The 24,912-nt window shown below is 44.9% G+C and overlaps 1 protein-coding gene across 3 annotated transcripts; it reads right to left on the bottom strand.

The window, feature by feature from the left end:
• Window positions 1–1,658: 1,658 nt before the first annotated feature.
• Window positions 1,659–21,011, bottom strand: LOC140900231 (uncharacterized). Of its 3 annotated transcripts, none has more exons than XM_073317109.1 (9): window positions 20,875–21,011; window positions 19,720–19,816; window positions 17,355–17,508; window positions 12,673–12,818; window positions 10,771–10,947; window positions 9,814–9,930; window positions 6,593–6,679; window positions 3,289–3,436; window positions 1,659–2,691 (listed from the first exon to the last, which is right to left on the bottom strand). In XM_073317109.1, exons 1-9 carry the CDS (start codon window positions 20,892–20,894, stop codon window positions 2,660–2,662), a joined length of 978 nt encoding a protein of 325 aa, XP_073173210.1. In that variant the 5' UTR covers window positions 20,895–21,011; the 3' UTR covers window positions 1,659–2,659. The 3 variants fall into 3 exon arrangements, with proteins under 3 accessions (XP_073173210.1, XP_073173209.1, XP_073173211.1); XM_073317108.1 differs by lacking the exon at window positions 20,875–21,011 and adding an exon at window positions 19,959–20,794; XM_073317110.1 differs by lacking the exons at window positions 9,814–9,930; window positions 20,875–21,011 and adding an exon at window positions 19,959–20,794.
• Window positions 21,012–24,912: the final 3,901 nt, after the last annotated feature.

Raw genomic sequence — 24,912 nt, 5'->3', positions numbered from 1 at the left:
ATTATGTGCACTTACAATTTTCATGGTTGTGAATCATTAGCCTTTTCAAATCCTATTAAGGGAAACTTTGAGTGCTGATGACAGGGGCTGGGTTGACAGTTTGAGTGAAGTCTTCAGCCAGCTTCACTCAGTAACAGCTGACACGGTGCAGATTTGAACTGGTGTGATCTGAAGGTGAAAGGTGCTACAACCCTAAATCCATGCTGCCCAAGGTGAAGCTTGTTGATAGCTGTAGCCCCATTAGATTCTGTATAAAATAGCTGGGATTCATTTCTTGGGAACAAATGATCCCATTCTTGCCGTATCAATGATTTTATATTCTGGTTGCTGGTGGAGTAAGGCTGGATTTTCAGCTTGAGAGCTAGATTCAGCTCTTGCCTTAGTTATTGGTGAAAGTGATTTTGTTTGTCTCACCCTAGTCTATAATGATTCAATCTGGAATATTTGGGACGTGATGGAAAGTGTTGCAGGTCAGGCTTGGAGGGTGTTGGCTGAGCTGGTGACAGGTGCGCAGGATTGGTATAACTGGGTGTGCTGCAGATCATGACTCCAATGCACTGGCGTAACTGTATGTGGGGAAACTTGCATGATTCAGCCAACCCTACTTGTCCCTCACTTGCACATGCACTGAATTCACTAGCAAACTTAGCTTTAACAGAACCTCTTATTGCTCAGATATTACTGTTGACAGTTATGCTGAGCTGGTAACTAAAGAATTAAACATCCATGGGGCTGTTAATGTGCTTTTAAAATGAACTCAATAGGTAGCTTGTTGCTCTTAAGTAAGTTTGTTTTTAAATGAGTTCAATGTGAAATGCAACAGAGACTGCCAGAGGAGTTCAACAAGACCTGAGTCAGGGATAAGAACCTTTTTTTCTTAAATGGTGAAGGTTAATTCCCTGAGGTATAACATACTTTTGCTTTCTAGATTAATGCTTGTGTGTGGTCACAGCTGTTACTTCTAGTTATAAAACCATTTCTGCTATCACATTGTTAGGAGGATGATGTGAGAGAGGAATAGTAAATAATAAGGACATATTCGCAAGGTGTCCATTTTTTTTAACTGAAACAACATTCTGGCAGAGCTCAGCTGCACAGCAGAAATATTGCAAATACCATACGGTGTCTGCTGAGGACAGAGCCAGGGCAAGTTTGCTTATTTCAAAAAATATATTGAGCAAATCTCATTGACCTTCTGCATTTCTGCAACAATTCATAAAAGTAAAAATATTTTGTCTTAGTGAAGTGAAGCCAATGTATTTGTCCAATGGCTTGGGGCAGAGACAGAACTCCCTTGTTCGCTCCTGATGCTGCCACTTATGTGCTGTGTGACCTCAGACAAATCATTTGACTTATCTGCTTCCATTTCTTCAGCTCTGAAGTGGATGTACTTCCACCTCACAGGAGTACAGAGAGGATTAATTTTTCAAATGTTTTGAAAGCATCTGATGTAAGAAATGATACATAAAAATGCAAAATATTACACTAGCTACTTACTCTCAGCACTTAATCCATGATTTCTAATATCAGCCCCCCAACTGAATCTCTGCCCACAACACAAAAACTGCAGTTGTAGCTCCAATCCATAGTCCATATGATGGATTCCCCTGCAAGTTACCATGCTGACAACCTTAGTAAAACCACTCTCCACCCCCAAACTGTGTTTACGCTTTATTGAAAAATACAAAGCCAGTAACAAAAGCTTCCAATTAATATATCAAACTTTTTTACAGTATTAAAGGCTTAATGTAACCATCAATCTCAGTTATGACAGGGCACATTTATTAGACACTCACACAGTCAGATTTAGTTAATCTGAGTTTGTTTTGCAAACTACTTTTTAGTTGGATTTAAAAAAATAAATATTCCAATTTAAGAAAACAGTTGAGGAGCAAGAGGCCTACCCATGCTGTTATGGTACAAGCAATTCCACAGCTATATCAGAAGCCAGGGGATGTGTAACAATTATATAAACATCTTGTTTTTTTAAAAAAAAAACAAAACAATTTACTATCTGCAGTAGTGCATGGAGGATGGTTCATGCACAGTGGTCCTACTGGTGACAATGCTGCACACCACACTGGGAAACTATGGCAGGCCAATCCACGCTTATGCCTCACTGCTCAGTCAGAAAACCCGAGTCTCGGTGGTCTATGTGAGAGCCAGAAGACAGCAGTCTGCTGCTCTGCTTTTAAACTCTCTGCAATTAATCTCCACTATGGTGGTAAATAAGTAAAACCTCCGCTCACATGCACGTCTTATTGGCCTTTGGTCACAAAGTGGTGGTCCTTGCAGCCATTTGAAATAAAATGCCAGATGTGCTATCCTGTCAGCAGGAGCAAGGGTGGAATGGAAGGGGTGGCGTTGGTCTGGAAAGCAGAGGGGGCTCTGGAAAGAGTTCGCTGCACAGCCACAACTGCTTGGACATATGGACCTGAGAAAGCACAACGCAAACTACGGAACGTGTAGAGACGAAACTGTGAAATGGTAGGACCAAAGCAGCAAGGTGCTTGAATTCCCCATGTTGGGCTGAGTTTTCTGAATAAACCCCCAGTGAAATGGACCCCGTCTCATGCTTTGTAGGTTGAAGGATGGGATCCTTCCCACTGTGGTTTCACTTATAAGAGCACCAAATGGGACCGAACAGGGTTGCTGCCCCTCAGGAGTCAATCCTTCCATAGGAAGAAAACACTGTGGAGGAGAAAGGAAAAGGAAGGTCATTGTCAGAGACACCTTCTAGTACTGTCATAGAAAAGATGTATGAGAGGGGCTGGGTGGTTAAGCACAAGAGTGGGCCATGGAAGTGTGCGAGTTCAAATCCCAGCAGCGCCAATTACTCCAGTAAGTCCCTTCATTCTGTGCCTCCGTTTTTCCTGCTGTTAAGCTGCCCCTCTTGAGGTGCTGTGAGGTTCAGCAGGTTTGGAAAGCACTATGAAAATAAAAAGTGCCTGATTGTTTAGTCTAGATGCATGAATTAAATCTTACATAAGGCTGCTCTCCACACGGGTGCCCACTGCAGCCTAGGCTAAGAGACAACTTTGACTGACGTTACTTTTATGAAGAGGACGTGTCACGCACTGCCCTGCAGGAGCTGAGGAGCCTATGGCCAGGTCAGAAAATTTAGAGGCTACAGAAGCATCTGCTGTAGTTAAGGGTCTGTCTATTGTCATAAAACTCAGTTGTTCCAAATCTCCTTTCCTGCCTGCCAAACTCCCTGCTTGATTGTGGCTGAAATGCTACAGACGGCAGTCATCTTGCATGGGCCAGTTTATACTCTTAGAAACTCACTTCTCTCTCTCAGCCCCTGCCCAAAGCTGCGATAGACATGGAGCAGTGCCCAGAACAGAACAGATTTTATTGCCACGGAGATGCAGGAGCCAATGAAGACGGCAGCTTCCAGGGCGTAGGACGTTCCCTGGCCCCAGTCACTTAAAACCTGAGGAAAAATGGAGAGACCAAACAATCAGCACTTAAAGCATTGACAGAAACCTGCTGCCATAGAATGTAATGAGCCGTCAATCCGCCAAAACAGGGATGTGGAGAGGCAGCCATGTGGATGCCAAGGAGGGAGCTGAATTTATGACATGTGGTTGGGTTTCTTCTTCTGGTTTTGTGTTGGTTACACAATGATTCCCTAATCCAACCCCAAGAGATCACAAAAACTATCCCAACCAGCAGCTTGTTAGTAGTCTGTGAAGAATGACTAGAGTTAACGGGCTAGGGAGACTTTTTGCTACAGCAGTGATCCCTGTAGGGCAGGGCGGAGGAATAGTGGTAGGAAATTTTCCATATTGCTTCCTGTGCTGTACCTGTTTTGTAAATAGGCAGTGCTTCAGTCTCCATGGCTAACACTATTGCCCCTTTCACTGGTACTATATTAAAAAATGAAGGAGAAACAAACATTTCCCTTTTCTCAAGTTCTGCTGCACCCGTCTTATTCAGGCCCCTGAACATTCCAGCTTGGAGTCTGTTCCCTCCCCTTGAGGTGTCCTTTAACGCCAACACGTTCCCCCACTCATCTCTTTATCCTTGCCTTGTTCCAGCCTGATCCCATCACACAAAACCACACACTGATCTGATACAGAATGGCAACCAAACTGCCTTATGCCTGGTACTAATAGCATTATTAAAGCTATGTGAAAACAAGATCTCCCTAAACTGAAAGATTAGCCAGATCAGGCACAAGACACCCAGGACCCTCTCGTCCAGTTACCTCTCTCCATTGTGGGTTTGGGGATAAAGCTGATTTTACATGGCTTTCACTGCACTGATGTTGCCATGAATGGTAAGGACGCTCTCTTTATGACTCTCCTAGTAGGCTGACAGATCTTTCTTTAGCCTTGCAGGTTTTTATTAGCATCTGCCTACATAAACAGCTTATTTCAGGAATCACTTTCCCTTTCTAGCTTCTGTTTCCCCAGTGCTTCTACTTAAATCAGCAATGGGGTCTTCCAACCATTGCCTATGAAATGGTTCCATGCGCAGTAGTCCCTGCTGCCTTTCCAGCATTAACCTACTTAGAACTATTAAGAAACAGCTTTGGTCACACACCGAATCCCTCAAAACCCTAAAATCTCTGGGCTCCTACACAACCAATTTTCTTAGTTATTCACCTTTACTTTGTTTGCTAGAAGCTGGGAATGGGCGACAGGGGATGGATCACTTGATGATTACCTGTTCTGTTCATTCCCTCTGGGCACCTGGCACTGGCCATTGTCGGAAGACAGGATACTGGGCTAGATGGATCTTTAGTCTGACCCAGTATGACCATTCTTATGTTCTTACTATAGCGTCCCAACACATCATCTCAAACCCTTTCTTGGGCAGGGCACTGCTGTGAATTTTTCAAGCAAACATTCCTTATCTCATTAGCTAATCTGGCTCTGATATTGCAAACTCAATAATGACTTAGCAGAAAAGTCCAAATAGTGCAAGAATCACACAGCCCAACTGCACCCTCTGCCACGCTTTCCTTGGACAAGCTTTGTACGTAGCATCCAAGGTTAGGCACTTACAAAGCAGTATGTTGGTGTAGTTGGATTTTTGTTAGTGATTTAACAAGTTATAACAAGCTTTCTCTCCCCTCCCTCTCCTCCCCACACTTTGCTTGCTATGAGGATTTATGATTTTGAGTGAAATTCTGTCACTGCCTTGTTTGAATGGGACTGGAGCACAGAGTGAAGGCAGAATGGTTATTTTCAATTAAAAACATTTTTTTATCATGTCGTGTAGCTGTCCCAGTTGGGGGCTGTAAGCTACTCAGCTCTCATGCTGCATAGGACTGGGCATGTTAATACCAGGAGATTAATAACCAGGAGGGTTAATACCCTCTACCAAAATTGAGGGGTGCAGGAAGTGGTCTTAGGGATGCTGGTGCACTCTTCCCTTTGAGTCCGAAGTGAATTAGTGTCCCAGCACGGTGCTAGGGGTTGCCCAGCTGAGATGTACAAGCAAGATTCTGACCAAATTCCAACTCAAGTGATTCAATTCTGTGTATAAAAATTCCCTGGTGGTTTCAGTTGATTATGCTGCATTCTTCACTTTCTGTCAAACTGTTATGGGGCGGGGCGGGGGGGGGGGGGGGAAGGAAGGTGGCTGCATTTCATGCTCAAATAAATTTGTTAGTCTCTAAGGTGCCACAAGTACTCCTTTTCTGATTGCTAGTAGGGATTTCCTAGGGTCACTGATGTTTGTGAAGCACTCTGAGGTCTTCAGATGAATTATTTTGAGGTAACTTCTGTTCCCTCTAACTTTCCTATCTGGAGACTTGTTGTTTGTTAATGCTTTCCACTGGCGGGCTCTCTTGCTAAGATAAGATTGTTGCAGGTTGACCATGGCAACGCAGAAGTGCAAGTGGATTTGACTTTCCCTGAGCTGTTGTCACTTGTGTATCAGGAGGGAAGCTGCCAGATGCGGGAACGGACATCGAATAAAATCCTTCATTTTTGATTCTCTGGAAATGACTTTTGCTCATCTTCTACCTCCTCTCTCCTCGCACAAATGGTGCGGACGGGCGGAGACAGCTTAGTGAGAAGCACCTTGGAAACGTACGTGAGATGCAGAGCATTTCAGTTTGCTGTGTCTATGCTGTCTTAGCTGTGTCTGGAAGAAAGGGTGGCGGTTGCGCTGCCTAGGGATATCTTCAGCACACTCTGACCCTGAGGGCCTGCAGCTGGGCTAGAAGCTGCTTGTATGCTGAGAGACCTCTTGAGGGAGGATGGGTGGTGTTATCAACAGCTGCATATCTTGTGCTAGGGGATTTCTGCCTCCTTTCCCTAATTGTTCCTGATCCTGTGACGGTGGGAGAGACTGCCAGTGCCACTCCCTGTATGCAATCAACTCAAGAGCAACATCACACTGGGTGTTTTCTCTGGCTAGCAGATAAATATTATGGTCCTGATTCTGAAGGGTACGGCATGCCTGCAGCTCTCAATCATTTCAGTGGGAGCTGTGGCTACATGCACAACTCCTGCTGCCTTAACAGGAGTCGGATTGTGCATGTGTGGGGGTAGAGCTTTGTCACAAGGACCCAGCAATATGTAAAAATTTGTCCCCAGACTTATTTTAGATCAACAAACACTTGACGAGTTACCATGTAGAGCAGGTAGATGAGATTAGCCACTTCTGGTATGTTCTGACTCAGAAAAATCCAGACCAGAGGTTTTAACTCTTTTAAAATCTGTAAGATAAAATCGGATACAAGCAGCTTTAAAACTGGATGCTGACGACTTCGAAGAGGCATATGGCTGGTTCCAATCTGTGGTCTAACTCAGCTCTGGGAGTCCCCTCCTGCCCCTCACTCAGGGCTGCACCTTAGCAGGAATGGACATATGCCTTAATTGTCCCCTCGCCTCCACCCAACATCAAACTGTCTAGATTAATTAAGACTTCTGCACAAAACTAGCCCCCTGCCCTTGCCCAGAGTTAGAGGGGCTCAGTGAGTCAGAATGTTTAATGTATTGGTCTTTCATTGCTGTACCCATAGGGGCAAGTCTCAGTTGTTGCCCTCTAGTCTCTGCTCGCCTTCCTCACCACACACAGATGGAGGCTCTCTGTTTGAGAGGGAACAGGGACTGGTGTGACCGGTGATAGTGCAGGTCAGAACTGAAGCATGTTTGCCCGGCTGTATGAGGAAAGTGTAGTTCTGACTATTGTCTGGTTTGAGCCAGTCTACTCACCCTCCACTGCCCTGAATTTCAATTCATTCAGCCTTGTAAAGCTCCCCATGGGGCTGACAGCTAGTTTACATGGAGAAGCCACCAGCTTTTCACTAGAGGACAATTCCCTTGAAGCTGGTGTTTGCTTAACGTGCCTCAAAATCATTCTCTCCTCTCAACACCCTGAGTTGCTCCAACAACATTAATGTTTACCTAGCTTGCAGACTGAAAAGTGCAGGGTGTGGACAATCTTTTTCTCCCTGGAGGGAAAGAAAGTCACTGAAGACTAAATTCAGGGAGCTGAGAGAGTGGCAAAAAAGTCTAACTTGGACAAAGTGATTTCTGTCTCTGCTCAGGCGCAGGGTTAGGGAAAGAGGAAGGGTGCAATGCACATCACACCTGAGTGAGCACCCTACCCAGGACTGGCCTCTGGCCCTCCTCAACCAGAACAGTAGCTCTGACCAAAGAGAGGAGAAAGTGCTGAGTCACAGAGGACCCATGCACCTGTCTGGAACAACTGTCCCCACAGGATTTACCACGTTTGGACAGACCAGACCACAGGTCCATCAAGCCCAGGATCTTGCCTCCAGCAGTGGTCAGTACCTGAAACTCTATAGCAAGGATTCAAAAGTTGGGGGTGCCAAACCCTTCATGGGGGATATGCCTGATTCGCTGTGGCACCTACTTCTGGCCCTGTGTTCTCTCCCCTCCGCTGGGTGGTGCTATGCTCCCTGCACTGTCTATGGCAGTAGCAATGAACGAGGGCTGTAGAAAGAGGATGGGGGAGATTGGGAAGCATAACAGGAAGAACAGAACTGGAAACAGAGAGACTAGAAAATGACAAGGGGGGAGAAAAAGAGATGGGGGTGGACAACAGACTAAACCATGGAACTAGAAAGAAATATCAGGAGAGGAAAAGGGAGATGAGATGAATAAATAAGAGCAGGATAAAGGTCCAAACCTGGTGAGATGGGGGTAACTGTCAGTAAAGGAATGGAGGCAGGGGGGTGTTTTGGAAGGGCTGGAGTGGAATTGAGGTCCCTCAGGTTCTAGACAGGACCATGTTGTGTGGGGCACTTCCAGGTTATTGTTGTTAAAGCTTTTACACCTCTTGTAGATTCGTGTAGAAGCTTGTGGGGCTGGGGAGGGAGTCCCCTTCCTGACCCTGTAGCAATGAACCTATGCCCCAAAGCCCAAGATGGAATTGTGCCCCTACCTTTGAATGCAGAACTACAAGGATCTGATTGGGAAACACTCTAGCCCTTCTAAAATCTAGCTGCCCTGTCTTTGACCTCTGCAGCAGTGTGTGCCACAGGCTGGCAAGATGTAGCACTGAGATATTGCCCTTTTATTCCTTTAAATATACCAGGTGTTTAGTTACACCATGAGTACTGGCTCTCTTATTCCTGAGCAGTGCAAGGCTGTGTCTGCACTGGGGGACAATGGGGCTGGCATTCAGCACTGTTACCCCTGCAGTGCCGTGCCACCAGAGGTAGCTGTAGTGTAGACAGGGCTCCGAGCAGGCTAAGAAGACAGATGGTCCACTAGAGCATTTGCTGTTACTAATGTACAGATACCCAGCCTTGCACTGCCTCAGTGTAGGGCCTGTGTGTGTGTGAGGACAGAGCTTTCCATCTAATTAGGGAGTGACTGTCCTAATGCTCACCCTCTCCGGGTGACTCGGAGGCCCAAGAGATTTCTGCAGGCTACTTGCTGAGGCCAGGTGGTTTCTGAGGACTGGCTGGCAGGTGGTGGTGGAAAAACAAATCGGTGGCTGTGCACTTCCGGTCACTGAGGAAAAGTGATGCTATCTTGCTGCCTCTCCCACTTCCCCAGCTGTCTGTCTACAGGGATCTAATGGGGGTCAGAGATCTAACACTTTACAAAGGTATGTGGGGAGCTGCTAGTGGGAGTGCAGACAGGAGTTGCACTACCTGACTTCCCGGCCTCAACACTTAAGGTGGCTTGTACTATTATTTCCCAGCAATAGGAGGAAGAGGAGGCTACGACTGTTACAACTAGGTTACCAGTGAGGGTTGATTTCATGTGACATATTACCTAGAAGGAAGTAGTATTGTAAAAGTCCCCTGCTTCTGGCTAGTTCTGTGTAGCTGGGCAAGGAAACAAACCAACTGCAGGCATCCAGGAGCATATATTTAATATCAGAATAAAACTATCCTTCAGCTGTTAAGAATTTCCATGAGTGTTGAAGCAAACTGAAAACACTCAATGCATCTGAATCGCACCTAATGCTTCCCTGGGGTATCAGACAAAAGGAGGTTAACCTACTTTGCTTCTAATCCTGCACTCCCTACTTGAGCACCCAAAGATTTCAATGGAAGTTTTGCCTGAGTAAGATCAAATACAAAATTTTAAATTCACAAGCCCTTATTTTCAATCTTAATATAGTCATTTACGTTTAAACAGGGCCCTCTAATGCTTCTTTTCTGTCTCCATACTGGGACTCGCCCCAGTCCCCTTCCCCCGGGTCTCCCTCCTGTCCAGCCAGGACCCCACCTCCGATTCAGCAGTATGGGAAGGGTGGAGTGGTAGTGACCTCCTCTCATGTATTTGCAACCCAGATTGATAACCCATTCTCCAAGGAGTTCACATCCCATTACAAAGTTCATGGAGTCACTCTGAGGTTCACACTCACTGCGATGATGCCAACTGTTACTTTCAGGCAAGCCCAGAAGACGCCAATTGCTAGGATGATGCTATGCAAGAGGGTGATTACATGCAGACTCCTTAGCAGCAGGGCACAAAGGCAGAGCTGAGAAGTGAGAGGCAGAAGTTGAGTGAAATTTCAGGTTTTAAACTGTGTATGCCCACAAACAAGCAGCGTCCAAAGAGATGGCACAAACTCTCAGCAACGACAAAAGGGCAGAGTTTAAAAGGCAAGATTTCTCTCTTAAGAAAACTGAGCCAGCACCAAACAGAGGAGACAAGGGCATATACTATACCCTACCAATGTATCAGCCCAGCAAAAGAACAGGGAGGGCAGCAATATGTGTTCCCAGGTGAAAGTATAGGTAACAAAGTAGCTCAGGTATTGAAGTACAATCTCTCTCCAAATAGGCCTCTGTGGTTCACTTTACATATCTGTAGTTTCAGGTTGGCATCTTGACCTGACTGCTCTGCTACATCAAGTTCTTTATCAAAATGTGATTCTCTCATACCTCAGTGTCCTGTTCCCAAGTGTAGGTAGCAGTTGGGATGCTACAGAAGCAGGAAGCTTGACTCTGTAAAGTTATTGTGTTATCCTCCCTTTCCTATGTTAGGAAACTGAAACAGTCGAGTTTCAGTACTTCTGGAAATCACTGGTCTTCCAGGCAAACTGACTTCCTAATAAGATTCTGCTTCTGTTTTGTCTGGCAGGACAATGAGAAAATATTTTTTAGGTCTATTTTTATGGGGTTTAGCCATTTTTCCCTATGAAGGATACTTAGGGAGGTAAGCATTACTAGGAAAATTTTAGAGATGATCACACAGTAAGTCAATTGGTGAGATCCTGGGAGACCTGGCTTGCAGTTGCCTCTTACATACACTAGTCCAATTCCAAGTTGTGGTCAATATTAGTGGGAGAGAGAAGCAATGTAGAATGTATTAATACCTGCGCCTGAAGATCAAAGGTCAACATGGAAAAACAGAGATTCAGCATAAAATACTGAGATTGGAGGCTTTCCAGAGCCCCGCCCACTCGGAAGGCCATCATGCTTTGACTCTGAATGAGGATGATGGCGCAGATTACGTCAAAGGATCCAACCAAGAGGATCAGAATAAAGCGGGCCTGATGAGAAAGGAAAGCAAGAGAGTTACAATGGCACACCTGGACTGACCACACTACAGTCGGGTTAATCTTCAAAAAATGGGGACAACATTTAATATTCATTTGTTGTTGCTGAAAATCGCAGGGACCAGGAACAAGGAAATCAGGTTCCATGCAAATGCAAAAGTTCTAACATAGCAGTTAACTTCACATAAGATGTACTGCTAGAATAGAAGCTGGCATTGATTATGCCTTCATAAAGCTAAAATTCTGGCCATTTGATGTAATGGATTACTGTACATTAATGTAATTATGATGTTTAAGGTGCAACTTATCATACGCTACCTTCAGTGTGGGAGATTTATACCTTAACCTTTGCATTCCCTAACTTGGATATTCAAACATAACATCACTGCAATGGTATGCTTGATTTTTATTTTACATATCAAAGAAATAGCTGTAAAGGGCCAACCTTTCTTTGGCAGTGGCTGGCTTTGAGTTTACTTCATGGGAGTTACCAAGTAAAATGTCTAATTGGCTGAGATGGAGAGAATCTTTCCTACTGGTTTCTATGGGAAAAGCAGTTTAATTTTAATACCATGTTTTTTTCACCTGAGTCTGAAACTTCTTTTTTGGCTGGAATCAATAAACATAGCTTTGTTTTCATCTCCTTCCTGGTTCTTGTTTACCATACAGGCAGATAGCTGGGGTTTGTACATTAAATTAATCAGCATTTCCTTGATGCCTTTCCCCTGGTAAGCCCCAAGATTCTGTTCACTGCCAATAAGTACCAGGAATTGAATGAGCCATTGCTATGTAAACTGAGCAGGCCAATCCTATGCTGCTTTAATCTTGTTAGCTTATTTTCTGCAGTGTTCCTCCCTGCTAGAGTTCATATTTCAGTGTCACTCTGGAGGAAGGAACCTCTTTCCCATCCCGGAGGATAGCATGCAAATAAGGGGGAAGGAGTACCTAGAAGGACAGTCTGGGTGTGACAGGTGTGTGAAGGATGCAGCTTAGCTCCAAATCCTGCACCCTATTTGCTTATAATAACATAGGGCTTTGTCTACATGTCAAGGTACTGCGCTGCAAGCCAAGCTGTGAATCTACAGCGCACCAGTTTGCCACACACTAATATCCTGTGTGGACACTGCTACAGTGCAGTGAGGGTGGATTTGCTGTAACCCTGGCTTGCAGTGCAGTAAATTGCTGTGTAAACAAGCCATTAGAACAAAACTACAAGCCCCACCAGCCATTTGTTTTCCAACAGACACTGCAACTTTCCAGCATGGCAAAATTATTGCTTTTCCCACTGAACATAATGGTAGGAATGTTTGGGTTGTTGGCTAGGGGCTCAGGAGACCTGCATTCAATTCCTAGCTCAGACTTCCTATCTTAGGCAACTCACTTAACCTGCTCTGTGCCAGTACCCATCTGTAACGTGAAGATAGTAGTTCCCTACTTCAGAGGGAGTGTTGTGAGGTAAAATCCATTGATGTTTGTGCTGCACTCAGATACTCCCATGATGAGAACCACAAAACTACTTGAACAGAGAGAAAGAAATTTGCCATCTCTGATAATCAAACTTCCACAACTTCTATAAGAACACCGAAAACTCTATGGAATAAGATGCCTGACTTTCCCCATGTCAGCTGTCTTACCACATTCGCAGGATTCTTTACTTTCCTAAGATCTTCAAAGTCAGTATTTAGAGAAAAGCAAAGAGAATGAAACTGAGATGCTGACCAGGACATTTGGCTTTTGTTGAGCAGAGACAAGTGTGAAGTTGACAATGGATCGAAACATCACCAGCAAGATGGAGAGAACGAAGACAATGAGCTCTTGGCGATTCTCCTGCAGGATCCCTCTGGTTACATAGTAGACGCAGAACACTGAGAAGGAGAAAGACAGGTCAGTAACCACCTCGGACTGAGAACACACAAGGGGCATATGTTCTTGACCCCTGATGCAGATGACACAATGTGTTTAACACACAACTTATGAGATCCATTTTTTGGCTTGCCTTTCATACTCCATCTGACAAATATTACCTTATCAACTCCCTCAACCAATTAGCAGCTTCTATGAAATAGTATTTGATTTGTGTGTGTGTGTTAAAGAAAAGCAAGGGAAATCATTTAACCTTCCTAGTGGAAGTAATTAATGAGAGAGCAATAATTCTATGGATGGCAAGGAATTAACCACACACGCTCACACACACACATGTTTACAGCACTGTTCAACTGGCTAAGTACATTATGGGATAGCTCTCAAGCCTTAATGGATAGACTATTGCGAAAGGTAGACAAACAGATTTGACAGCAGTCTAATGTCAACTTCTGTGCTGGGTTGAAACATTAGGGTACATCTATACTAGCAACTGTACACACGTCTATGTGCATGATTGTGTCATAAATAACCCCCCTATTGGTCACAGAAGCAAGTGTCTGAAGGCAAGTAGAGGACAAATAAGCTAGTTTATACCTAGGGTTGCCAACCCTACAGGATTGTCCTGGTGTCTCTAGGAATTAAAGATTAATCTTTAATGAAAGATGATGTGAAGTGATGAAACCTCCAGGTATACATCCAAACAAATTGGCAACTCTACTTATAGCTGAGGGGTATGGGTAAGTACATGCCTCAAGCTGTGGTATGGCCCTGTACCCGTGCCAGTCTGTAGCATGGCTAGGGTAAGGGGTGTGTATCAGGTCCCAAGTTTCAATAGTCCTCTACCCCCATTCCCAAAATACACTGAGCCCTTTTCTTCCTGACTCATATCCATGATTCACACCCCATGGAAATGGAATATGGTGACTGCCTGGTGCCGTCATACACCACACATTTTTCTATCTCTCCCCCATCCCCACGTTCAGAAATATCCCCAGTCCCAAGGACACAGGCGAGGAATGGGGAAAATGCAGTTAGTGATATGTGCTTACACAAAGCTCTATAGTTTTCAATGCAGCAGAATTCCACCACACAGAAAAGGGGTACGTATTTCTTTATGGTTCGTTCACAAGCAGAAAACTAACTGGAGCACAATGCAGTTAACTAACAATGCAGGCAATGACAGCACCTGCTGTCCACTCTCCCAAACCTTGACCGGTTTCAACCGTAGTAGGGCTTAGTGCTCTATTACAGCTGCGAAGTACAGTTAGCACGGCTGACAATGAACAGTTAAAAAAAGAATGGCTTCATCCCCCACCTCCCAGGCAAATGTTGATAAAGTCCTTGAGAGAGATGGAGTGCTCCCAGATGAGATTTGTAAGCAAATGTGACTAGTGAAGACAAAAGCATTGCAATATGACTGCTGGGGAACGGTTTCATAAACCACATTAGGAGTAGGTGTGCAGAGTCCCCCAAAATAACAGTTGGCCCAGACACACCATACAAAACAATATTGTTTCTGGGAAATTAAATCCTTTCTTCCCTCTTCAAGTACAATCCTGATCTCCTGCGGATCCTGAACCCTGGCTCCTCACGCCACTGCCTGCTGCCACCAACCTAGCATCTGAGGCATGTGCTGAGTGGGGTGGGGGTGTGGGGGGCAGCAATAAACACTGTGAGGGTAGGTTACTCTCCAACCCTTCCCTCCAGGTCTCCCGTTGTGTGCTGGCTGCTCCTGCCACACCTGCCAGCAGAGAGGTGCTGGTTCCTGTTCCTCAGAAAGTAGCAAGGATGCAGGGATGTTCTCCTTCACCTTGGGTCCTGGCACCCCCATGATAACTTCATCGCACCTCACCCCAGTTTGAAAAACGATGTTATAGTAATCCCTAAAACAGGTAAGAACCACCCTAGGATAGATACTTGAGGGTGAAATTGTGTTGAGGCACCCCAAAGAACACCAAGATTTTTAGTCAATAGTCTCTGTTCATCTCTGCATCACCTTCTGCCCAGACTGGAACAAAGGAACAAACCTTCCCTTTGTGAGAATCAGAATCAGTTCTCTGTTCTACTTGCTTCTCTGATCCCACTCTATTTCATTCATCTGACTTTCTGCCCAACTCTCCTTCCCTCCACATCGAGTGAGCAAGTACCAGTGGGATGTGAGTGGGTCTGACTCTTTGGGACATGTGGATGGAGCATCATCAGAGTTTCCCAGCTAATGTAACCATAATTTTATAGATACGTGTTCTTCCCCAGACAAACCACCCCAGGAAATGAACAATGGACTGTTCCTCTTTCACTCTTGCTGATGGTAAATAAGGCCACTAACAATAAGTGGCAAAACTGAAAAATTAGCCTTGTGAATTTTTTGTTTGTATGTTTGTTTATGTGAAATGTTTTTGTCAAAAAGAAAAGTGGTTTCTGCTTGATATTTTTGTTTATATTAGAACTTCAGTTCTTGTCCACCGTGGAAGACTGTATAGTGATAACAGAACTAATGAAACTACGCTACCGTGAGAGATGAAAGCTGACCAATTAAAAGGGAAAGGGATTTTAATCCGACTCTTTTTAAAACTCAAGTCTTGTTAGCACATGTTAAATTCCAAAGCTTCATGCACATTTGAGAGAAAGGACATCTTTGTTAGAGATTCAAGACATCTGCCCCTTCAATTAAGGTGAAGTGTGAGAGCTCACTGATCATATGTCTGAGCCCTCCAAGAGGTCCTCCAGCAAAACCAGGAAGAACAAATGTGATGATTCTCATCTTATTTTTTTTTTTAAAAAAAGGGGAGGGGGGCAGGAGACTGATCTTGAAAAGAAAAAAAATCTAGCCAGTGGATTTTACAGATATTTGCTGACAGCTGAGAGGTGGTGAGACTCAAGGAATCCTGGGTTACCTTCCAGCCTCTGAAAGAGAGTGTGCTCTAGTGGGGATAGCCTCTTCTGTCCATTCCCCACCCAAGCTTGGCCTCTTCTGCCCCATCCCCTCCAACCTGTCCCTGTTCCAGCCCCGTCTCTTCCCCACCTTTGGTTCCTGGTCCCAGTCCCATTCTCCCATTACCTCAACCAGCTCATGTGTTAAAACTGCAATTTGGCTTATCTACGTTGAGTCTTAAGCAATGTGTTAAAATCCTATTCGGTCACCTGTGTTAACATACACCTCTTTTTCTTGTTGTGAACATGGTGGTAGAGATGCATAGATAGATAGATTTCCTGTCTCCACCTACTGGCTGGAGAGTAGAAAACTTAGTATTCTGCGCTCAACCATAAGAGGTAGGAAAAAAACAGGTTGGAGTCAGGAATGCTCTCGCTATCCCCATCTGTAACACTGCATAGTTGGGTTGGGATGTTATGGGATTCTTCATCTTTCTCTGAAGACTCAGACTCTATCACTAACAGAGGCAGGATGCTGGATTGGCTGGACTAGTGCTCTGCACTAGTGTCCAAAATTCTATCTTGTACTGATGATTCCTGTGTGAAAAGCTGCTAATCAGAGCAGAGTTTTCCCGAATGAATTAATGTGTTTGTGCGTGTGTTAATTAGAGAATATGGAACATCATCAACGGCCTTCGTTGTGTTTTGGTGACAACACCAAAGCCGGCTGGCAGCAATTGCTTACACCCAGCGTGAAGACCTGCTGCCCTTCTCAGTCTCCAGGTGTGATTCCCACACAGACGAGCAGTTCTTCCTAGGCTTATGTTGGCCAGCTAACAGCCAAAACCTGCTAGTACCACATGCCAGGGCCTCCTCACACACCTTTGTTTTATTTATTTTCAAATGAAGCTTCATTTTGATTTAATTAGGGAGTATCCCAAAAGGTGAGGTATGGTTTCTATTGAAGTTATGATCATTGGAAATATTTTATCTGTGGATTTCCTATAGAGCAGCAATTTAAACTAAAAGGACAAGAACTATTCAAGGGTTGGCACAGAGAGATGGTCTGCACTTTCTGATGTTTAAGAACCAAACTGCCTCTGCTTGTTTTCCTGCAGTGGAAGAAGGCACTTTTGGAACCAGATATCACTCAAAGGAGACCAGGGATGACCAGAAGTACTATGCACGTTGACCTGCCCAAATTCCGTGATGGGTTAGAGCATAAGAAATTTAAACCGGAGCTGACAGGTACACTCTGGCACAGATGAGGACTTGGTCTAGTAAAATGATAGTTGTCCAAAACCGAAATCATTGGTACAGTTGCTCAGTGGGAAACTACTATACTAACCAAATAATAACAGAAGCAGCAAAACAGTCCTAAGCCAAAACATCCTAAAACCAGAGTGTTTATTTTATGCTATTCAGAGAACTGCTTTCTACATGACACTCGATCTTCCTTCTACAATAACACCAAAAAACAACTGCCACAGAAGTATCTAGCATGTACACTCCTCAACTTGTGTAATGCTGCCTCTGCAGGTATTGAGGTTCAATGTGTATATTATATCAACTAGAACAAAATCCAAAATCTGAGTGTTCTTTACCAAATTAGTAAATAATGAATTAGTGCATCTATTTTTGAAGTGCAGAAACTGGTCATTTCTTACCAACTCCAATTAACTGTATAAGAGAAATGGTGAAATCTTCATGAGTCTGTCGAAAGAGGGTCTCTGTGGTTAGTCCTATTACGCTCAACAGAGAAAGGATAGTTACACAGAAGTAGATCTTGACAGGAGAGGATAATTCTGACCAAGGTTTTATCTGGAATAGAAAATATTTAAACTCAGACAGGTCTCTTTAAAATCAGAACATTAACACTTCTAAAAAAAATGCATGACACTAAATTATTTAAATGATACTTGTCTAACTACAGGGCATTACTTACAAAGGTGAAGGGAAACTCTATGGAACGGAAGAAATTACTCCAAAACTATGCAGGACCAGAGATGGCCAGTTTGTTGTGTAGTAGTTCCTATCCCTAGACCTGATCATTAATTTTCAAGTTTATCCAGAGGGGCCAAATTCTGCTCTTAGTAGCCCTGAATAGAAGGCCAGAATGCTGTTACCCTCCACCCTCTGAAATCCAAGGTTTTGACCCATACAAATACACATACTAAAACATATCAAGTGATATTTTCCCCATCGACACAAAAAAGTGTTTTTAGCTATAGAACTTTTGTTAGAAAATTAACTGAATCCTTCAGATTCCTCAGCCGTGTCCAGAGAATGTAAATGAGCCATATTTTCTCTCTTCCCCAGGGCAGCCAAAACCTCAGATCCAGCTGAGTTACTGAGAAACTATGCCATACAGATACAATGTTCTTCATTTTTCTGTGCCATTAGCAACACGAAAAAGACTTAAATATTAACAGGCACATAGAGCGGATGAGTCATCTGGAGACAGGGTTTAGCAGAACATGATTGTTGCCACACAGTTTCATTTTGTAACTTTCCCTTACTGATGACAGTAAGAGGTTACTACATATTAGTTTACTGCATATGATAGGGTTGTATTTATTACATTTTCCCTTTGTACAATATCTATTGCATAGACCAGTAACATTTCTCCATTAAAATATTAGGATTTATTCACACAGACCCCCCGGTGCAGGAAAGCACATAAGCACATGCTTAAGATCACCACTATTCAGGAAAGCATGTAAGCATGTGCAAGTCTCACTGACATCAATGGGACTTCAGCACATACTTAAAATTAAGCACGTACATAAGTACATTGGCAATACACTGGCCACAGTGGGTATGTCTATATGGGGATAAAAAACCTGCAGCTGACCTGGGTCAGCTAATTTGGGTTTGCAGGGTTTGGATTCCGGGGCTGAAAAATTCCTGTGTAGATGTTTGGGATCAGGGTCTGAGACCCCGCAAAGGTGGAGGGTCCTAGAGCTTGGGCCCTAGCCCAAGCTCAAATGTCTACATAACAATTTTTAGCCCTGTGGCCTGAGTCGGGTGACCTGGGCCAGCCGCGACCATGCTGCAGGGCTTTTATCTCCATCTGGACATACCCATTGGAGTTAAATAATGGAATTTGCTTCACAGTGGGTGATATGTAATAATGGATTTCACTTTATAGATCACAGCAACAGCAAATACAAAAACCTCACAGCATAAATATTCTGCCAGTTATGAACACAAGTAATTAGTTAAAAATTTCTAATGAGACCACATATAAAGTAACCATTTGTGTCTATTGTCTTCTGGATTTTTACAACAAAAGCTATGCAGGCATACGTAATACAGTTCAAGCTGTTTAAACTATTGGACTGTGGCATTTCTGGTACTTTGCTTTTGGGCTAGTAAAGAATCAACTGACAATGTGGACATGTTTTCAATGCTCCCTACCTTTTACTGTTTCGTTTTTGTTTTTTTCTTTTTTTAAGGGAGCAATTCTAGATCAAATCTGGTTCATTTTCTACTTTTTTTTCCCATTTGCTTCTTTTAAAATTCCAGTAGGAAGAAGTCTTAAACACACATTCTCTTGCTGTGCTTGCAACCCAATGTTATACAAGTACAAAACTCTGAAACTGACTAGAAATTAAAGAGGGAATGACTAGTTATTTTTATTACAGAGCATTAAAAAATGCCTTCCTTTTTAATAATCTAAGTTGTTTTTGTAACCTATGAAAGGCAATGTGTGGGTTTTTAAAAATGTGATTTTAACCTGATAGTGTCTGTAATTAATGGCACTAAAGATGATACCATTGTGCGCATTTTAGATCTGCATTTTCATGCTGCCCTCACCTCTAACAATGATTTACAGCTGCATGTCAATCTTTAAAAGAGCTAAATATGCTGCTAACACACCTAGCCCATCTGGCCTCTTAGAGAGCCAAAGTATTACATATTATAGATGGTTTGTAAGAGATTTTCCTTGAGGGGTTATGGACCCTTTTCTGCTGTAAAATTACTAAAATGACATATTCTAAATCAAGATTACATAGTACAGGTACTTACAGGGCCACAGGGAGTAGGAATAAGTTCTTGATGCCTTGGTGTTAAATTTGGCAGTGGAAGATCTGCAGTCTCATTAGGTGGAGGAAAAAGAGGATCCCTTAAATGATAATAAAAAAGAGTGGAACTAAGATATGTTTTATTAGCAATATTCTGCAGGAAGGAAAGACAGGAGTACAACCATCTCAAAGCATTTAGTAAACATGGTCTTACAACCTCCTCATGAGGTTGCCAAGCTGTACCTATTTAAGAGATGTGGCTGCAGATGTTCAGTTGCCATCTCTCCCAATTTTTCCAGGATGGCCCAGTTTTAGCAGGGGGATGCCACTGGAGGTATGCATCACACCGTGACATCTTCGTGCAAAACGTGAGGTCAGGGTGCATTTGTGCTGCTGCATCATAGCACCTTCCTCATGCAACATCCTCAGGCACGTTCTGGCCTAGCATGAGGTTGGGGCAGTAGCGATGTGTTACGGGAAAGGCTGGATGTGATGCTGGTAGTGCGCTGATGTGACAGTGCAGTGTAGTGCCACAATGCCTCTGTTCTTTATTGAGTGTGTGCACAGCCGTCTGGCCAAGCGATGGCATCTTCAGTGGCGTGATGCAGTGCGTCTAGGCTACCGCTGAACCTGGACAGCAGGCGGTCATCGACAATGTGCGTCATCGTCCGTGTTGCCTCTGTGATGTCATGGGACAAGTGGGATGATGCAACGACGTCGCGGGTCAGGGCCGGGCTCCAATGATGTCACAGGGCAGAGAGCCTGTGACGTTGCCGTGCAGCGAGGCAACCTCATCGCAGGGCAGCGCAGAGATGCATGACGTCACTGGGCCGGGTGGTGAAGCCAGCGCTGTGGGATGAGCTCACCGGGCAGTGCCGTGAGTCGACGGTGGGGAAGGGGGGGGCGCTGCACACTGACACAATGATGTCATCCCCCCGCCCCCGTTCACAAGCGGACCGAAGTGAGGACTTACGGTGTGGGCCGGAGGGAGCCCTTCCTGCCCTCCTGGCTGGACTGTACCAACCAGTGACAGGTAGAGGGGGAGGCTGAACTCCTCCTTTCCCCCCCCTCAGGCAACAAGGTGTCCCCGACTCCCCTCCCCCGAAGGTGCAGCCCGGGGGTGGGACCCCGCTGGGACCAGGCCCCGCCCCTCCCCTACCTGTTGTCCAGCGGCTCCATGGCAGCGCCGACACTCCGCCCCCCTCGCGCCGGTAACGGTGGCTACATGGCTGCAGCGGCTGGGCTCGGCATCCGGGTCCTCGGCGCGCTTCCGGGAGGGGCCTGGCAACCGGCTAGACGTCACTTCCCCCGCCCGCGACCCGTAGCTGGGCTGCCGCTGAATTTTCCTCTCCCCCCCCGCAGCTCGAGAGTGACCCCTGGAGGCTGACCCCCCCCCACAGCTGGAGAGGGACCCCCGGAGGCTGAACCCCCCACCCCCAAGGTAGTGCTGGAGAGGGGCCCCCGGAGGCTGAACCCCCCCACCCCGAAGCTAGTGCTGGAGAGGGGCCCCCGGAGGCTGAACCCCCCACCCCGAAGCTAGTGCTGGAGAGGGGCCCCCGGAGGCTGAACCCCCCACCCCCAAGGTAGTGCTGGAGAGGGGCCCCTGGAGGATGACCCTGCAACAGCTGGAGAGAGGCTCCTGGAGGCTGAACAGCCCAACCCAAGCTGGTGCTGGAGAGGGGTCCCTGGAGGGTGAACCTGCCCCCCATATATTGTGACATAAATATAATTAAGTGGTCACATGCAGGTATCTTCCCCATGAGGATCTGATCTAGTGCACACTGGAGCATTAAAACTGGAGTGCTTGACTATGCTGGGGGCAGAAACACCCTTTGGCCTAGGCTCAGTGACATGAGTATACTGAGTATGTTGCTGTAACCTCCTCTGTCCGTGCAGGCAGCTGTATTAGTACTTGCTTCTGCTTATTAAATTATGTATTTCCACTGACCTGAAAGGAGCTGGTTACAGTTCTGGCTGGTGATGTACCAAGATCAAGAAGCTTTCAAACCATGTCTTCTCTGAGCATGTCTTTGCTGCAGAATAATACTGAGATAAATTAACAGAAGATAGAGAGAAAAGAGCTGTTAGATCAAGTGCTCCATCTTTCTGCAGAGCAGGGAAGCCAGTGTTTTTTACCCAGGTACCAATAATATCCCGTTCTCAGGCATTTTTTGATCTTTTCCGCAGCAAGGCTGGAATCCAGAGCTTGGTCCTTCAGCCTCAGCCTTCCTTATGGCGCAGGTTGCCAATTTTTGCTATTTTTATCAGAAGTATTATATTTATTACTGGAGTCTTGAAATGCTGCTTATGATGTATATGCTGTAATTGCTTAAATAAATGTGTATATATAGTTTATCCTCCTGATTAGCCAAAAAAAAGCAGCAAATGTAGTGTAAAGGCTATATTTAGTCACAGATGTTTTAATGGTAACCAATCAATGAGAATCGACCTTCCTTTAGGAAAATAATTAAAAGTACAAATGCAAAACAAGGTTAAGACTGATAAGAACATAAGAATGGCCATACTGGATCAGACCAAAGTAGCCCAGTATCCTGTCTTCCAACAGTGGCTAGTGCCAGGTGCCCCAGAGAGAATGAACAGAACAGGTAATCATCAAGTGACCTAACAGAAGCTAGGGACACCAACCCTGCCATTGTGACTAATAGCCATTGATGGACCTATTCTCCATGAACTGATCTAGGTCATTTTAATCAAGATTTCCTGCTTTCTGGTTTAAATAATGATTAAAATCAGTTATTTAAATCAGTTCACGTTGGTCTTATCTTTTTTGTTCTCATTAATAAACTTGTCTTGTCAAATAGTTTAGACCAAAATCTGAGCAGTGAACTCTCAATCTTTGAAGAACAAATTGAGTGAGTTTTGCACCCAAGTATCCAATTCTGACTTGATATTTCTGTTTCCTGTACATGTAGTTCTTGTTTATCTCTAATCTAAATCTTCTTCCTTTGAACATGTTGTCTACCCAGTAATAGACAATACACCAACTATCCCCTCTCCACAGTCACAAACTAGCCAGATTCTAGTAGCCTCCCCAATTTTGGCTCTCAGAATGAACTAGCAATTTTAGAAATTCCTATTTGTTTTTCCCATTTTGTTGAATGTTTGTCATAAAATTGTATGTTGAGCATTTGTCTGTTTCTCCTGGAATCACCAATGTACATATACTTAGATTAAAGGGTGCATGATTGTGTTTTTCAGTTGCTGTGCCATACCCAATTATTTTCTGAACCACACTACTAAATTGTCTATATTGACATTTTAAATGTGCAAAATTGAAATAATAATACCCTCTAGTTTTCACTTCTGTAGATGTTGATCATCACTGAGAAGACTTGAGTAGATTATTTGCCCACTCAGACCTGTAAAGTATAACATTCTTTCCTGACTGCAGTTGTGATAGAAGATACTCTTGACATTTTACAGGACTACCAGTAAAAACCAAGTCAGTGCACATTTATTATGATTAAGGCTCCAGAGTAGCCTCTGACCTCTAGAGAATATGGGGTGAAACTCTGGGCTCATTGAAGTGAATGGGAGTGTTTTGTCCTTGTCTTCTTCAATGGGGCCAGAATATCATGCATGGTCCCTGCCCTAGTGGGTTTATATTGTGGAGTATCACATGAAGCTCAGTTATTGAAAGGTAAAGGAGGACAATGAATAATTTCAGATAAACCAGGTTTTAGAAAAATTTCAATGTGATTAATAGATGTTGGAAAATATGATCCTGTAGCGGATAATTAGGAATTGCTGATATTGAAAGTTTGGATAATAAAGGTTGAAGTGTAGAGTCTTCAGACCTTACTTTTGACGCATAGTTTTCTCTTTTACTTTTGGACTCAGTGGGTTTATGAAAGTTGAGCCTCCTTTCTGGCAGTGGTGGGGGGAGTTTAAACTTTGTATGTTTAAACATGGGGAGGTTTGAAACACATATGTACCAGTAGAGGGCAGTATTACCCATGTATCTATCAGTATTACAAGCCTGCATCTATCATAATGAGACTGGACCAGATTCATTGACTTCAGTAGAGTTATTCTGGATTTTCTGCAGTGTAACTGGGTAGATTTAGTCTACAGTCAGCAGAGTTTTGGACTGAGACAAATAACTCCAGGGCTTCCTTCATTTAGTCCATTACATTTTTATGTGTGTTTATTCATTAAATGCTGTTTACTCCAGAATTGTAGGTATTGTTTCTGAAATCTCTCCAGCAATGTGAGGGAATTTTGGCCCCAAAGCTCATTACTGCTTGGCTGCACTGCTGAGCCTGCCACTAAGGGGGGCTAGTCGTGTGGGTGGGTTTTGTGAGGTCTTGTCCTCATTTCACACAATTGCACAGGTTGCTGCCTATGCAAGAGACAAGCCTGGTTTTCATGGCCACATCCTGAACCTCCAGAGTCCAAGCAGCCCCAAAGTGTCTTTGTGGACAGCGCCACATCTTGAGGTGGCAACATGTCTCAAAGATGGCAACCTCAGCACTGCCCAACTAGCACTCCTAAACAGGATGGATTCACAGCCTTTGTTTGTTTCCCCCATTAGGGGGCTGTCCCCCGTCACCCTGCCACCCCACCCAGGTTCCCCATCCCTGGAATGGTGGTGGTGGGCTGTCTCTTCAGAAGCATTCTGCTCCCTGCCAGAAAATTGCTTCTTGTTTTTCTTTGGAGAGGCTGTGAAAGGGACCATGTCTGAAGAGCGGGTGTAACTACACCCTGTGGGAGGGCTTCTCCCTAGGTGCTGGAGGGGGGCAAAAGGCACTCAGGCCCTCCAAGGATTTGGAGGGGTACCCTTTCTGGGAGGGTATGCAGGGCTCAGCTTCTCGCCCCCCAGGATTGAGGGGTTGACCTTTCTGTGGGGGCAATGGGGGGGCTCAGTCCCCACAGGTGGTTGGGGGGTTATCCCTCCTGGGGGTGTGCAGGGCTCAGGCCACCCAGGGTTGGGGCATTACCCCTCCTGGGATTATGCAGGGCTCAGGATCCCCAGGGATGGGGGTGTTACCCCTCCTGGAGGGTGCGGGGTCAGGCCTTTGGCACATGGGGGTGTTACCCCTCCTGGGGGTGCAGGACTCAGGCCCCTGGGGGAGGGGGGAGGTACCCCTCTTGGGGGGGTGCGGGGCTCGGGCCCCTGGGGGACGGGGGGTGTTACCCCACCCGCGGGGGTGCGGGGCTCGGGCCCCCGCCCCGG

The sequence above is a fragment of the Lepidochelys kempii genome, chromosome 18 (genome assembly GCF_965140265.1).
Source record: "Lepidochelys kempii isolate rLepKem1 chromosome 18, rLepKem1.hap2, whole genome shotgun sequence".
NCBI classification, from domain to species: domain Eukaryota; kingdom Metazoa; phylum Chordata; order Testudines; family Cheloniidae; genus Lepidochelys; species Lepidochelys kempii.
This window is presented reverse-complemented; position numbering and strand designations above follow the sequence as displayed.

Excerpts from the sequence above, each read along its gene's own strand:
- LOC140900231 (XM_073317108.1), bottom strand. The coding sequence starts at position 19,996 with ATGGCAACTGAACATCTGCAGCCACATCTCTTAAATAG. Across the intron at positions 10,948-12,672 it reads AACAAAAGCCAAATGTCCTG|GCCCGCTTTATTCTGATCCT; the intron begins GTCAGCATCTCA and ends CTTTCTCATCAG. Across the intron at positions 6,680-9,813 it reads TAACAGTTGGCATCATCGCA|ATTTTAAAAGAGTTAAAACC; the intron begins GTGAGTGTGAAC and ends TTTATCTTACAG.